The sequence below is a fragment of the Neoarius graeffei genome, chromosome 28 (assembly GCF_027579695.1).
Source record: "Neoarius graeffei isolate fNeoGra1 chromosome 28, fNeoGra1.pri, whole genome shotgun sequence".
NCBI lineage: Eukaryota > Metazoa > Chordata > Actinopteri > Siluriformes > Ariidae > Neoarius > Neoarius graeffei.
In genome coordinates, this window is record NC_083596.1 from 910,775 (window position 1) to 927,570 (window position 16,796).

General features: G+C 43.9%; 1 protein-coding gene across 2 annotated transcripts; it reads left to right on the forward strand.

Annotated features, from left to right (window-relative positions):
- Positions 1-5,607: 5,607 nt before the first annotated feature.
- Positions 5,608-16,316, forward strand: apooa (apolipoprotein O, a). 2 transcript variants are annotated; one of them, XM_060913348.1, is made up of 8 exons: positions 5,608-5,665; positions 6,557-6,694; positions 6,780-6,899; positions 9,383-9,437; positions 9,803-9,898; positions 10,096-10,187; positions 15,916-16,011; positions 16,116-16,316. In XM_060913348.1, the coding sequence occupies exons 1-8, from the start codon at positions 5,657-5,659 to the stop codon at positions 16,161-16,163; spliced, it is 654 nt and encodes a 217-aa protein (XP_060769331.1). In that variant the 5' UTR covers positions 5,608-5,656; the 3' UTR covers positions 16,164-16,316. The 2 variants fall into 2 exon arrangements, with proteins under 2 accessions (XP_060769331.1, XP_060769332.1); XM_060913349.1 differs by having other exon boundaries at positions 5,610-5,665; positions 6,560-6,694.
- Positions 16,317-16,796: the final 480 nt, after the last annotated feature.

Genomic DNA, 16,796 nt, shown 5'->3' on the forward strand with positions numbered 1-16,796 from the left:
CCTATGACTGACAGTATCAAAGGCTTTAGTCAAATCAATAAACACTGCAGCACAAAATTTTCCACAATCTAATGCACAAATGACATCATTTAAAACTTTCATAGTGGCAGTTACTGTACTATGGTTCTTTCTAAAGCCTGACTGAAACTTAGACAGAATGCATTTACTAACCAGAAAATCCTTTAGTTGTTCACTAACAATACTGTAGATTCAAGAATTTTGGCAATAATTGACAGCTTAGATATTGGTCTATAATTATCTAAAATGGTTGAATTGCCACGTTTCAGCAGGGGTACAACCAGAGCAGATTTCCAGTCATCTGGGACAACATTCTGTTCTAGTGATAAATTGAAAATATAAGACAGTGGCCCAGCAATAATCTCCGCAGCTAATTTTAAGAAATAAGGCTCAATTTCATCGGGCCCTGCAGACTTCTTAACATCCAGATTTTTTAGGGCCTTTACAACCTCATTTCTTGTGATGGCTGAAAAGCTAAATATAGGACCATTTCTTCTCAAAGGAGGAGATGAATTTGGTGCATCACTCACAGAAGATTCATTAAAAATTGACCCTGAAGAAATAAAATGCTTATTAAAACTATTTACAATATCAAGCCTATTTGTAATAGACTGTCCATTTAATAAAATGTAATCAGGAAAGTCATTACATAATGTCAAGGGAGAAAGAGACTTTATGGTTTTCCAAAATTTAAGAGGATTATTAATATTTTGTGAAGTTTCATTTAGATAATAATCAGATTTTGATCTGCGTATCAGTGCTGTGCATTTATTTCTCAATGCTCTAAAAGCTACCCAATCCCTTTCTGAGTCCGACTTCCTGGCTGTGGCCCAGGCCAAATTTCTTTCATGAATAAGTTCAGATAATTCATTTGAGAACCATGAATTGTCACGGACTTTTACTCTGAATTTCTTAACAGGTGCATGACTGTTCACAATTTTCTGAAACAAGGTGTGGAAATACTGCCATGCAATGGACACATCAGGTATTAACAATATCCTGTCCCAGTCAGCTAAAAACAGTTCGTGTAGAAAGCCTTGCATGTCAAACAGCTTAAAGTTCCTCTTTATAACAATCCTAGGTTTTGCTTTGGGAATTTTGCAGTTTCTTATAGCAACTATCGCACAGTGATCACTGATATCATCAGGAAAAACCCCAATATGGGTATACTTATGGGGTTTGTTTGTGAGTATAACATCTAATAAACTGGACTTACTGGGATTCTTATGATTAAGTCGTATGATTCAGTCAGTTGAGTAAGATTCACAGAGTCACAAAAGGCTTTGAACTGATCTGAGTTCGTTGACATCCAGCCCCAATTTAAATCGCCCAATAGAACAAAATCCTTGGTCAGTAATGGCCCTTTTCCACTACCCTTTTTCAGCTCACTTCAGCTCGCTTCAGCTCACTTCAGCCCGACACGGCTCGCGTTTCGACTACCAAAAAACAGCACGACTCAGCTCGCTTCAGCCCTGCTTAGCCCCTAAAACTCGCACCGTTTTGGAGTGGGGCTGAAGCGAGCCAAACCGTGCCGACTGAGGTTGGGGGCGTGAGCAGACACTCCCCTGTGCACTGATTGGTGAGGAGGAGTGTCCTCACATGCCCACACACGCCCCGCGAGCGCGCTGGGATCTGTAAACACCGCAAACCCGGAAGAAGAATAATTACGAATTACGAGAATTTCTGAAGCCTTATGCGCCTCGCCTCATCTATACGCTCTTGCCAGTATCTGTCCGCGTTGTCGGTGACAACAAGCCACAGCACCAAGACCAGCAACACTAACGACTCCATGTCCTCCATGTTTATTGTTTACTATTCGGGTCGTGAGACTACCGCTTAAAAGCTCACTGAATCAGTGACATACAGAGCATCGTGGACGAGTTCGCGGAGCACAAGGCTCGTCGTATGCCCTTCAAATAATGCACGCAGTAGGCTATTGATGTTTTATTATGAGCCATGTACAGTATGTCGCCGAATGTTTTTTTGTTTGAGTTACATGTTCGTTTGAAGGACTTAATGTACAAAATAACATAGTTGCACCCCGTAGTGTTGAAATTGGTAAACACAGTGCATTCAGTGAGGTTTGCACCGCCCTCCTTTTATTTCTGACTCTTCCTGTCACCACTCTGAGCGCTCATTCGTATGCCCTTCAAATAATGTGCGCAGTATAGGCTATTGATGTTTTATTATGAGCCATGTACAGTATCCTAATGTTTTTTGTTTCTGAGTTACATGTTCGTTTGAAGGACTTGATGTACTAAATAACATATAGTTGCACCCGGTAGTGTTGAAATTGGTAAACACCGCAGTTGCGGACATTTTGTAGCCTAAAATGATGTTATGATAAGCTTTAATAAAGGGCCCGGTCATTTGCCCCGCCCCCGGCCCGGCTCTGACTTGTTCCGCCACTGTCACTGATGTCACTGTTTGCGCTGCTTAACGACATCACGTGACGTCCACCCACTTTCGCTAACTCCACCCAATGTGTCCACCCACTTCCAGCCAGCACGGTTCAGCGCGGTTGTAGTCGAAATGCAACTCCAACAGCCCCGCTCAGCTCGACTCAGCTCGACTCGGCACGGCACGGCTCAGCCGCGTTTGTAGTGGAAAAGCGGCATAAGTCAGTTAGGACAGCCGATAATGAGGATAGAGCATCACTAATAGCTGCAGGTGGTCTATAGCAGCTGACTAGACACAAGTGACAGTCCTTTCCATATTCCAGATCAATAGCCAACAATTCAAACTGTTTAGGAAGAGAAACTGATTTAAGAACAGATGCGTGCAAGTTTGACTTAATATACAATGCAACCCCGCCCCCTTTACTTTTACGATCAGTTCGGAATACATTATACCCTTTCAAGGCAATATCGTGATTTGATATGGATTTTTTAAGCCACGTCTCAGAAATAACCAAAATATCTGCTTTGGTCGTGTTGGCCCAAATTTGTACTTGGTCCAATTTTGGCAATAAACTACAAACATTTAAATGCACAATCCCCAGGCCTGACCGACTTGAAAATTCCAGAGGGTTAGGGTTAGGGAATTCCAGACTACACTGTTTATTTGGAGAGTACAATACAGACTTAGATGGAAAGGCTATGCTCTCAGGCATAATAGCGAAGATGAATAAGATCTTTGGTACAATATCCAATGTCGTAAGACTAGCCACCCAAGATATAAACAGGGTGTCCGTGTGTTTTGATGGGAGATGCATGTGGAGACACATCAAGACAATTGCGTTGCCTTCTGAATTCCCTGAAGAGTCCCATAGCCCAAAAATGTGGATAACTGCACAAAAAAACAGTACCTTCATGATGCTCGTGCTGTGATGTTATGAAAGTCGTACAGACACCCCCCTCCTCTCTACGGAGGAGCAGACAGCAGACAAAGCCAACAGCAGCGCGAGAACGTGGGAAATACGCAGCTGGAGAGTTCAGATGAGGCAGAAAATCACCAACCTTAACTGCAAGTGTCCCGCTGCCACGATAACCTGCGGGCCCCAGCAAGCCCAGTATCCAACAACTATGACTTTCCAGTCGGTTGTCGTTCGCTTTCCGAAGCGAGTAACCGACTGGTGCTGATGACCCGATGCAATTCAACAGGCAGACAGCCCACAAGCCCAGGAAAAAAGGCGAAAATCACCAACCTGAGCTGCAGCTGCCCTCACAGTCACGGTAATCCCCGAGCTCCACAAGTTTGTAATCCAGGAAGACCTTCAGGGAACAACAGCGACTTTCCAATTGCCGAATTACCGACAAAGAGTACGTGTTGATTAATGTTGGCGGCCCGGTATAGTGCTACAGATAGCCTTAGATTTTAGCCTTAGCTTCTCCCAAAGCAGCAGGTTGCAGGTAACTAAAAGTCTATCAAAGCAGGTATGATTTTATCCACACTTAAAACTTAAATTTGTGATTTTGAATGTCGCGCAAAATGTAAAAACATGTAACATTTAGACAGAACAAGACAACAATGCAAACAAATTTAACGAGACAAACAGAGTGCTGCCATCTTGGGGAGGCCCACTCCCCAAGATGGCACCTGGCCACCATCTGCAGCGTTATTCAGTCAGACGCACACCTGGCCAACATCTGCAGCGTTATTCAGTCAGACGCACACCTGGCCAACATCTGCAGCGTTATTCAGTCAGACGCACACCTGGCCAACATCTGCAGCGTTATTCAGTCAGACGCACACCTGGCCAACATCTGCAGCGTTATTCAGTCAGACGCACACCTGGCCAACATCTGCAGCGTTATTCAGTCAGACGCACACCTGGCCAACATCTGCAGCGTTATTCAGTCAGACGCACACCTGGCCAACATCTGCAGCGTTATTCAGTCAGACGCACACCTGGCCAACATCTGCAGCGTTATTCAGTCAGACGCACACCTGGCCAACATCTGCAGCGTTATTCAGTCAGACGCACACCTGGCCAACATCTGCAGCGTTATTCAGTCAGACGCACACCTGGCCAACATCTGCAGCGTTATTCAGTCAGACGCACACCTGGCCAACATCTGCAGCGTTATTCAGTCAGACGCACACCTGGCCAACATCTGCAGCGTTATTCAGTCAGACGCACACCTGGCCAACATCTGCAGCGTTATTCAGTCAGACGCACACCTGGTACCTGTGTTTGTTCTCAGGAAACACACAACACTTCAAGTCAACAACATGCTCTGCTTTTACAAACTTTTCCTCTCACTGTTAGTTTTCTGGGACTTTAAAATGTACAGATTTATGGATAGATTTTATTTTATTTAGTAGATTAAAGTTTTATTTAAACTCTTAATGCTGAAAAAACTCAGTCCAGTGCAGAGAGAAACACAAAACCCTTTACAGTTCAGTGTTAATGTGAAATCTGCTTGTGCAATTAACTAATTAATTAATGTCCATTTCCGGTTTGTTTGATTGTCACTGATGACCGATTTCACTCCTGATGGTTTAATGAAAACCAGGCCTTTAATATTTCCTGACAGTGGGCTGCTGAGAGAGCTTTTCTTCAGTAAATGATGTCTTTCTGAAATTGTTCTAATTTCACTGAAGTATAAAAGAACAGAAATAAAATCTCATCTTCACAAACATCACTGACATCAACTCCACCAGCCCGAGGGGTGTTTTACTGCTAAACCGAGTGAAATCTGTTTATTTCCGGGTGAAATCTGTTTATTTCCGGGTTCCCTTCTTCCCACTGAAGCGCTGATGAGCGTCGATGGAGATCCACTTCCGGTATGGGCTCGAGCGCGTCTCTGTTGCTAGGAGACAGAAAAGCGAGTCACACGCAGGCCAGGAGGAGAACCAAGGTTCAGTCATTTTGGTCTGAGTTACTTCAACTTTTGTGTTTTAATGTGAGAGAGAGGTCTATGGGTGAGGGGAAAATAACAAGCACAACAAACAAACAAACAAACAAACAAACAAAGTAAATGGAAGAAATAAAGAGAAAAACATTTGTCTGAAAATATGAAAGATTTGGAGTGTATTTCCATTTCGTCTGCATTGCTTGTTTTGCTTTTTCTTTTTAAAGACAGTTCTCTGCTTTCACATCCGACTCTTATTTGAAATTCTCATTAATTCCAGCTTCTCTCCGCTAGACGGCGCTCGCACACTCACCGCCGAACTGCAGTGAAGAAGAGAGAACATGTCCAAGGTGAGGGGGTGTAAACTTTTGAGCAGCGGAGCTTTGAGCCGCTGTGTTTAGATGATTAGTTCTGTTAAATGTGAATCGTCTTTGCTTTTCGTTTAATGGCTGTGTAAGAGAAGAGGAGCCGGTTCTTCTTCGCCGGTGCTTGTTTTGAACTCGAGTTGAGCCGAAGGACATTTCAAACCTCTCTGGACTCGAGCTTTGCTTTCGCTTTAGTTTGGAACCCTTTTGGAATAAAATCTATTTAATCGAGTTAAACATTTTAATTCTGAGTGATGTGTTTAGTTCTGGTGTTTTTAGAAAAAGCGCCTCGTGACGTGTTTTTTGTCCACAAGGCGCTGGAATCTGATAGTAAAGGTGGAGATTCCTCCAGCTGGGATTGTTTTCGAGTATTTATTTCCTAGGATATGTTGGACAAATCATTAAAGATTTAAAGATATTTACATCCCAGTTCACTTTATTTCACTTCCCCAAAAAGAGACTTTTTAAAAAAATTGCAGTTCTAGCAGTTGGCCACCAGATGGCGCTGCTGCCCTCCTTATGTTTGTTGCGGCTGCGCAGTGAGCGCGGATGGAGTTTAAACAGAAGTGTTTGGGTAAAATATCGCTTCCGGTATTTAAAAGGTTGAATGAAACTCTGATGTTTACTCATGTGTAAAGTGTCAAAAAGCATAAACTCCGTGTGTTTCCCAGGTGACTCAGCGCTCACTGTATTTTATAAATGAAGTTTATAAAGAAATAAATGAGTTTACAGCTTTTTCTCTTTACATCCAGCAGCAGCAGCAGCAGCTCGGCCTTTTGTGTTAGTGAGAGAGGAGTTACATACACAACCGCACGTTGCAGCATTTCTGATTATTCTGTTGAGATAATTAACTAAAAAAGCTTTATTTTCTTTGAGGAGAAACTGAAGCACCTGCCGGAGTCCACCTCTGTTTTGTGGCAGTTTGGAGGCGCAGCAGGAACCTCAGCAGCTCTGAGCGTGATGGAGTCATCTTCCTCAGATACAGAAAAACCCAAAGAGATCAGCATAGAGGAGGTAAAAACCCACCTGATCAACCAATCAGAGCTGCAGGATATACAGGTTCTGATGTGTGTGTGTGTGTGTGTGTGTGTGTGTGTAGCTCTCTCTATACACGACCCCTCAGCAGAGGTTCCACTACGTGGAGCCAGAGAAAGGAGCGATGGAGGAGAACGTGACCACGCTGAGGAAGATTGCTGAGCCTTATATTATGTGGTGTCAGGTACAAACACTCACACTCCTGGTGTAACCTTCTATCAGGTCCAGACTAATGACGTGCACGCTGGCTCTATTCCAGATCTCCAGGTTTAAGTGAATGAAGTGATTTGTTTGATACAGTAATGACCACGGGCGCAGATAGAGGGGGGACGGAGGGGACTCGTCCCACCCAGATTTAAATTCACCTCGTTCGGTCCCCCCCACTTATAGGGAGGAAAAAACGTCTATGCTGTCTTTCTTTGCATAAGGCAAACCTCACGGAAAAATCAAAAGACTAATTACCATTCGGTTTATTGAGGTGCACAGCACCCACGTGCAATGAACCGGTGCTACAGGTGCTCTAGCCCCTGCCCCTTTTCGGTTTGCTGTCCAAAGTGCCCTTTTCATAGGGACTGTTTTGTTGTTGTTGTTGTTTTTTTTTTTTTTTAATATTTGTAAAAGATAAGTTAGCTCCAACATCAATATTCTCTACAATTTGACAATAATATATGAAATTATAGATTTATAAAATAACGTTTTTCTATGTAAATGCGGGCATCAATCCGTGACGTCATGCATTCAGTGAGCCTCCGTGCAGAAAGCGCATGCAGGCGGTTGGCAGTGGGAGACAGTGCGAGGAACGGCATGGTGGGTCACACTGAAAGTCTCCTTTCATTTCTTATCTGAACATGCAATATTGTGCAGCTTAGAACACAACAGTAAATGCGTAGGGTTGTTTATCATTTAATGAAGCCGCCGAGGCTATATTTAAACCGTTTGCTCCATCCATTTCATTAACGTGGCAGATTCGGAAACTTTAGTTTGAACGACGGCGTTAATAACATATTCTAGCAGCTTCAAAAACTTAAAGGAACAGTCCACCGTACTTCCATAATGAAATATGCTCTTACCTGAATTGAGACGAGCTGCTCCGTACCTATCCGAACTTTGCGCGACCTCCCAGTCAGTCAGACGCAGTCAGACGCACTGTCACTCCTGTTAGCAATGTAGCTAGGCTCAGTATGGCCAATGGTATTTTTTGGGGCTGTAGTTAGATGCGACCAAACTCGCGTTTTTCCTGTTTACATAGGTTTATATGAGCAGTGACATGAAACAAGTTCAGTTACACAAATTGAAACGTAGCGATTTTCTATGCTATGGAAAGTGCGCACTATAATGAGAGGCGTACTAACACCTTCTGCGCGCTTTGGCAGAGCATTGATATCTGAGCTCCGTATCAATGCGCTGCCGAAGCGCGCAGAAGGTGTTAGTACGCCTCTCATTATAGTGCGCACTTTCCATAGCATAGAAAATCGCTACGTTTCAATTTGTGTAACTGAACTTGTTTCATGTCACTGCTCATATAAACCTATGTAAACAGGAAAAACGCGAGTTTGGTCGCATCTAACTACAGCCCCAAAAAATACCATTGGCCATACTGAGCCTAGCTACATTGCTAACAGGAGTGACAGTGCGTCTGACTGCGTCTGACTGACTGGGAGGTCGCGCAAAGTTCGGATAGGTACGGAGCAGCTCGTCTCAATTCAGGTAAGAGCATATTTCATTATGGAAATACGGTGGACTGTTCCTTTAAGGCTGAATGATGACGTCCACAACATATTCTATCAAGACTATTATGTTATAGTAGCTTAGGTTAGTTGAGTTAAAACATAGGGAAACGTTTTCTAAATAAGTGAAAGCCTGCATTATGCAAAGATGCCAAGGAAAGAGAGGATAAAGAAGCAGAAAGAGAGGGAGCTGTGGGAGGCAGCAAAAGGCAGTGGATCTCTGTCCAGTTGGGTCAGAAAGAAAACTACAGGTCAGACTAATCTTCACTTCAGAATGAACAAGAACTATCTGACATGTCTTGTTACCAAGATCAACTATATTTTCACATTAATGCTTCAATAAATACATACAATAAATACAATTTGTTCCAAGTGCCCTTTTTTGAATGTTGAGCCCCTGCCCCTCCAAAGGTCTTTGTTTGCACGGCCCTGGTGCACAGCAGTACATACATAGTTGCAACTGCGCAGACTGCACAGGTTGCGAGCTCAAGCTTGGTTGCTATGGTTGCTATGCTATAATATATATATATATATATATATATATATACACACACACACACACACACAAAGTGGAATCATTTGCTGACAGCTCAGTCCCCCCCAGTTCAAAAATCCTATCTGCGCCCCTGGTAATGACGTGTGTGAGACTCAGCAGTGGCTGAAAGTTCTAAAAGACCTCAGTGATTTTCTGGAACTTGTTTTAGATCAGTCTGCATTTACAAAACTTTTATGTAACAGTCAAATGGATTTCAAACACAACAACTTATCTTTTTCAAATCACTCAAGTGACTCGCTTCAAAGAGGAAATTATTCTCACACACACACACACACACACACACACACACACACACACACACACACAGAGTGAAGCTCATAAAGGCTGGGACTAAAAGAGTAATCACCTGTGGTTTTTTTTTTTTGCTTTCTGTGTGAACTGTAGGGAGCCTACGGAGTGGTGAAGCCCAGAGTGGACAGAACAGTACAGTTTGGCCAAGGTCTCTCTCACACACTTTACAGTCAAGAAAGAAGTGTTTCTGTTGTTGCTGTCTCTCTGTACAGCAGACTAGCTGTCTGTCTGTATCACTCTGTCTGTCAAGTCAGTTTATTTGTACTGCACTTTAACACAAGATGTTATCACAAAGCAGCTTTACAGAAAAATATCAATTTTAAACAAATTAATTCATAAATTTATCCCTTATATTAAATTATATAAAATATCAATGTACCCTAATACAGCTGTCTGTCTGTCTCTCCCTCCTCCTGTACAGCTGTCTGTCTCTCTTTCTCTCTCTCTGTGTGATACAGATGTGTGTTGTAGTGAAGGTAAGTAGTGGTGGTTGTTGTTTTGTTGCTTTTTCAGACAGTTACGCATATTTGAGAAATCCTCATCCGGAGTTTTATCCCAGAGCCGGAGTCATCGGATTCGCCGGCATCCTCGGCCTTTTCCTGGCAAGAGGTCACATGACCACACACTCATACACAGTATTCACACACACTGTTTCTGAACAGAATCAATGAATCAGATACAACTGATCAAAAAGTAATCGCTCTACAAATTAGTAGTTTTCATAACAGTAACTAAAGGAGTGTTGTTATGTCCTGATGAGGGGTGTGTGTGTGTGTGTGTGTGTGTGTGCGCGCGCGCGCGCGCAGGCTCCAGGATGAAGAGGTTGATTTACCCGACAGGTTTGATGGCTGTTGCTGCTTCTATGTACTACCCTCAGGAAGCAGCCACCATTGCCAAGGTGTGTGTGTGTGTGTGTGTGTCCCTTCTTCCTGCTGATCTTGAAAATGTTTATTATTAACTGTCACTTGCCGTCTTGTCTCGTCTTTTTCCGCTTTATCCGGGGCCGGGTCGCGGAGGCAGCAGTCTGAGCATGGAAGCCCAAACTTCCCTCTCCCCAGACACCTCGGCCAGCTCCTCGGGAAGAACACCGAGGCGTTCCCAGGCCAGCCGAGAGATATAGTCCCTCCAGCGTGTCCCGGGTCTTCCCCGGGGCCTCCTCCCAGGGGGACATGCCTGGAACACCTCCCCAGGGAGGCGTCCAGGAGGCATCCGAAAGAGATGCCCGAGCCACCTCAGCCGATTCCTCTCGATGTGGAGGAGCAGCGGCTCTACTCCGAGCTCCTCCCGAGTGACTGTGCTTCTCACCCTATCTCTAAGGGAGTGCCCAGCCACCCTGCGAAGGAAACTCATTTCGGCCGCTTGTATCCGCGATCTTGTTCTTTCAGTCATTACCCGAAGCTCATGACCATAGGTGAGAGTCGGAACGTAGATCGACCGGTAAATCAAGAGCTTCGCCTTTTGGCTCAGCTCCTTCTTCACCACGACTTCAAAGCCACTGTCACTTGCCGCAGGGGAAAAAAACCCTCAAGATCTGGAATGTTCCATCTCTGAGCCCAGAGTGATTTTAAAGTGTACCGGTACTGATCATGCTTACAACATTAATCCTGCTTTATGTGTTACTTATAGACAAAAGATGATGTGCACATTCAGTCTAAAAAACCCCGTAAAAGCACTTTTGTGGACAATTTTATTCCGTGAATTACCCGCGGAGGCAGAACCACGGGGAGCAGCTGTTGCTGGCTGGAAGTGGCGTACAGGCGTTGATTCCGGGTTATTGGGTGCGAATAAGCAAGCAGTGTTCTGTGGGTTGAGATTCCCAGTCAAGTAACTCCAGAATACGTTGAATAAATATAGATCTTTATGGAATATATCTATTATTTCATGGCATTATGTACAAGTAGATTTGGTTGTACTTTGGGGTCGAGAGCTTCACCGGTGAAGCTCGACAGGTTTAGAATGAGTAGGTCACGAATTGAGATAAATATCTGAATTTTTATCATACAAGCATGATAAACATATTGATAACTTTATACTTAGAAGAAACCTTTATTTGTCACATGCACACTTCAAGCACAGTGAGATTCATCCTCTGCATTTAACCCATCTGAAGCAGTGAACACACACACTCACCCAGAGCAGTGGGCAGCCACACCAGAGCGCCCGGGGAGTAGTCAGGGGTTCGGTGCTGTGCACTGGCGTAACGCAAGTACTTGGGGGGGCCCCCCTGCAGCTACTAAAAGTGTGCCCCCCCAGGCCACCCTGCCACGGCCTCCTCTGTCTCTCCCGCTCACTCTGTATATCTCTCTTTTGATTGCTGAAAAGTGTGAAAAAAGTGCCAGGGCTCAGCCCCTGACAGCCCAGGCCCATTTAAACACGTATAGGACTGCCTAACCCATAGGCCTAGATGTTTTGTTAATTCATTCATATTCAGTACACCAGCACTCTTGCATCCCTCGGATAGGGACCTTCGTATTTGCATGGTCCTTGCCTTATGATGGACCTCTTTACATCATCTTGTATATCAACAGGGAAATTAGCCCTGTCACTAGGGTAAGAGTCAGTCTCAACAGCGCATTCCAGAGCGGAAGGAGGCCCAACAGTCTCGCTGACAGTTCTGCTGCCGAGTCAAGGAGCTCTTCTTCATCGGGCCCCGTAATGGGTTCTCCCTCAATTGAAGAGTCAATGGCACAGACAGAGATATCTTCCTCACCTGACGCTGTACACTCATCTCTCTCATCACCAGCCATCTGATGCACTGTATGTTCGTCGCCCGACGCTGCAGAAGGGCACGCATCTGTGATCTCACCATCAAACTCTCCCTCGTCTGCTGCTAACCCTTTAAGGAGTACGATTGCATATTAGAACTTAACTTTTTGGGTTCTCACGGCGATGTCACAAATGCTCCACAAGATTTTAACACAAAAGTTTAAACCATGGGAGCTGTAAATGTTAGTTAGAGAAATTTCTGGATGGATTGGCTAAAGTCCTTTAGCTATTCCTCAGTCTCAGTGTGGGCAGTGTAGGTCCCTACGGCGTTTTAATTGACAGAAACAACCAGACCTTTTTTTAATTTAAGTGATCTTTCTCTTTGTTTAATTGCCATAGGCTATTGAGCTCTTTGATGCTTGATTGAACAACTTTATACTTAGCTGATGCATAGCTCGTCTACGCATGGCTAATGCACGAGCCTCTGCCTTGTTTTAACTGCACTAGCCCCCCCCCCCGGCCCTACCTGTTAGCGCATCATGAACTGGAGGATAAGGCCTAACTCTCCCAAAAACGGATGAAATTTTGGGCAGTGTGGATGTAAATTCTTCTTTTTAGGATGCAGTGCTACAGCACAGCAACCTATGGGCTCTCCTAGGGGAGCCCATAGGTTGCAGTGCAAAGCACTGCAACTATTGTTGTTCTACGTGTTTCTTCTTCTTCTTCCGTATTCTTCTTCCTCTATGCAAATTTCGATTTCAAATAACTCAATAACCGTACGTCGCACACAGACAAACAATATATCAAATCGTGCGGCTCGATCGGACTCACTATGCTGTTACTTTTCTCTACAGAATACGATTTTTTCGTGACGTAGTCGCGAAAAAATCGCCCAAAAAACCCCCATTCATTTCTATGGAATTAATTGAAAAAAAAAGCACTTTTTCAAACATCTACTGCTCTGGCATGCTTTCACCTAGAGACGTGATTCAAACTCTAAAACGTAGGAAAACTTCTCCTCTGTGGATCTGGCATCCAACTTTTCTGCTAGGTTCTACACTTTCGGATCAGTCCCGGCTCAAACGCCATGTGGGTTCCTGGAGAAAATCCGGCTTTTGAATGGGTGTCTATTGCGTTACACACCAGTGAAGCTCGTTAAGTCAGAGTGGAGAGAGCTTGAAAAAAAAGGTCAAACTTTCTCGCTTAAACTGTTTTCAGCCACAAATTTCCCTCTACAGACATGATTTTCTCAAAAGTAGTAGGAAAACTTGTCCTGATTCACACAATGTGTCTACCTAAACGATAGGATTTACAGTTTTTGAATGAGAAGCCTCAAACTGAGGAGAGCACAGGTGAGCGGCCTCACTGACTCCCATTATAAACGGGACAGAAAAGTCTCATTTTTAACTCGTTCTAGTGTCGTCATTTTTAACACTACAGACAAAAAAATACATCATTTTATTCAGGAGACCCTTCTAGCGCTCACTGTGAAAGAATTTTGTGAATAGCTGCTTCCGTTGTCGAGTTATTTGTCATTGTTCGAGGCCTGGTCCTTCATAAAAAACAGCACAAAACTCCAGACCTTGTGTGTCTTAGCTCATTGACACCCATTATAAAAGTGACAGAAAAGTCTCTCATTTTTAACACTACAGACAAAAAATTACATCAGTCTATTCAGGAGACCCTTCTAGCGCTCACTGTGAAAGAACTTTGTGAATTTCTTTTTTTTGTGAAAAAAAAAAAAAACAGCCTCGGTCGGCATGACACTTCAGCTTAGCCGCCCACTTTATTAGGAACACTTCTGTTCGTACATACAAACTACAAACACACTTCTTAGAGTTTAGAGTTTATTTTATTTTTAAAAGGGACAGTGCACAAATTAAACATTATCCTTGTGGTAAGGACAGATGTCTGTCCCAGGTTATAGCAGTACATGCTAATTTCCGCCTGTAGTCACTTTGGTTATACTCTTGAATAGCTCTTCTTCATGACGGCTGCTGTCTCAAGCACACACACGATCATTGCATTGAAACATCATTGCGGGTCACACATTCACGGCCAGCAAACATGCATGACCGAATTGCTTCGCGCACTGCATCCTCTCACAATTTCCCCCGGGGAATTGTCCGGTCTAGTTTCTTTTTGATTTGCTGCTTTTGAGCACCACTTTTTTTTCTCTGGTACGCTTCATTGTTGTGTTTATTATTTTCATGTTTCATCTGACTTTTTCGTGCATTGAATCACATCGGGCAACGGGCCCCCCCTAGCGGTTGGCCCCCCCCGCCTGGCGGGGGCTGCGGGGTTATACTTTACGCAGGTGGTGCTGCGCTCAAGGGCGCCTCAGCCCAAGGCTGCCCCACGTTAACCTAACTGCATGTCTTTGGACTGTGGGGGAAACCGGAGCACCCGGAGGAAACCCATGCAGACACGGGGAGAACATGCAAACTCCGCACAGAAAGGCCCTCGCCGGCCACGGGGCTCGAACCCAGAACCTTCTTGTTGTGAGGCAACAGCGCTAACCACTACACCACCGTGCCGCCCCCACTGCCATGTTACACTTTCCTCTGTGCTCACTGCCAAATAATATTAGAGTTTCTAAAAGAGCTAAATTAGATGAAACGTAAAACTTGTCCCCTTACTCGGTCGCACCGGAGTCGGCGCGCTGAACGCACACTTACATGTTCATAAAAGACTGTTCCCATGCCCTGTGTCTGAAATCGCTCCCTACTCACTATATAGGGCACTATATACTGAGGACGCTATTTTGTCGTGCTGTCCGAAACGATAGTGAGGATTATTACACCCTATATAGTGCACTCAAAGTATCCCACAATGCATCACAAAAAGTAGTGTACACCTGATGGTCACTAACCAAGCAATGTATCCCATCATGCATTGCAGTCGTGCTGCAAGAAATCAAATTAAAAGTCTCAAATTTGATTTAATAAAAGGCAGCGGCAAAGAAGAAAGGATTCAGCCTCGATTTAAAAGAACTGAAAGCTGCAGCAGACACAAAGTACTTTGTATTGATTTAATGTAGGAAATTCCCTCAGTATAATATGGATTCATCACAAAAACACACGCATGTATTTATTATTTTGAAACCCACCAGCCGACTGATCCGGCACGTTTTAATTATGTGACAGTAATGACGTAAAGACCAGCGCGACGGACTAGTGTCTGAAAGTGTTTTTCATTTTACCAATGAGCTCACTGTATAGTCCTCTATATTAGATTAGATTAGATAAAACTTTATTGATCCCTTTGGGAGGGTTCCCTCAGGGAAATTAAGATTCCAGCAGCTTCATTACAGATAAACAGAGAAAAGAAAACAGAGAAAAAACTTCTAGAGGAATTAAGTATTTACATATACAAAAATAAAAAGAATAAGATAAGGGGGAGGGGCCAGCAGGAGAGATATTGCACATTATATGGCACATTGTCCGGTATTGCTTATTGTCAGGCTAGGCTACTGCTCCTTCCCGTCCTCTGTCCTCCTATTTCCCCTCCTCCCCCCCAGAGAGGAGTTGTACAGTCTGATGGCGTGAGGGACAAAGGAGTTTTTAAGTAATTCCCTAGATAGTAAGTAGGGAGTAGTGAATGAGGTGAGTGATTTTGGACACAGGGATGGTAACGGCATGATGATCACTTTCGGTTTTGATTGGTTTCCCTCAGGAACGCCCACTGTAAACAGGATAAAATCTGTCTGACATAGTTCAGGCTGTTTGGAGGTAAAACTTGTTGCGAGATGGCATGCAGATTTTCTGTGCTTCAGATGATTCAGGACAGCGATTCGGTTCAATCTTGGGGACTACAACACTGATGAACTTCTGAGATTATTATTATTATTATAAATGAGAGGGTTTTTTTTTTTTGCATAACATTTTTTTTTCTTTTATTGCTGTTCTGTGTGTGAACAGAATACAGGTGATGCTGTGTATGATTTCACACTTCAGGCTTACGTCACTGTTGAAAAGCTTGTTACAGGAAAGTCTACAGCCGAGCCCAAAGAGAAAGTGAGTGTGTGTGTGTGTTTCAGCACCGTAACAAATGTGCAGCCAGGTGTTTGATGCATGTGCACGTGGGTGTGACCGTTGACCTTTCTTTAATTGTACCACAGGTGATGAAGGCAGAAGAGAAACCGGCCAGTGGAGAGACGAAAGTATAGCTACGGGAAATTACATCATAACACAGCTTTTGCATTAGCCACACCCCTTGACCGTCAGTCACAGCAGCAGGGGTGGGGCGTGTTGAAGCTGCTGAAACGGTATTTTAATGTATATTATGTACAAAAACAAATAAAAACATTTTAATTTCATAAGTGTTTATTCATATTGTTAATTATTTATATCATGGTGTGTGTGTGGGGGGGGGGAATAATTTAGTGCAGGGGTCACCAAACTTTTTTCTCTGGGGGCCACATTGTCATTCCTGACTGTGATGGGGGGCCGGGGTCGGGTCAGCTATATAACATAGAATTGTATGACCCAGACAAATATGACCACCACCAGGCCTCATTGTGTCGTAGAGATTACTCACCTAGCACAGCCATCCCCACTACTACGTCCCCACTACTACATCCCCACTACTATATCCCCACTTCTATATCCACTCTACTATATCCCCACTACAATATCCACTCTACAATATCCCCACTACTACATCCCCACTACTATATCCCCACTACTATATCCCCACTTCTATATCCCCACTACTATATCCCCACTACTATATCCCCACTACTATATCCCCACTACTATATCCCCCACTACTATATCCCCCACTACTATATCCCCACTAC

Coding starts and splice junctions, on each gene's coding strand:
- apooa (XM_060913348.1), top strand. Junction 6,695..6,779: donor AAGAGATCAGCATAGAGGAG/GTAAAAACCCAC, acceptor GTGTGTGTGTAG/CTCTCTCTATACACGACCCC. Junction 10,188..15,915: donor AAGCAGCCACCATTGCCAAG/GTGTGTGTGTGT, acceptor GTGTGTGAACAG/AATACAGGTGATGCTGTGTA.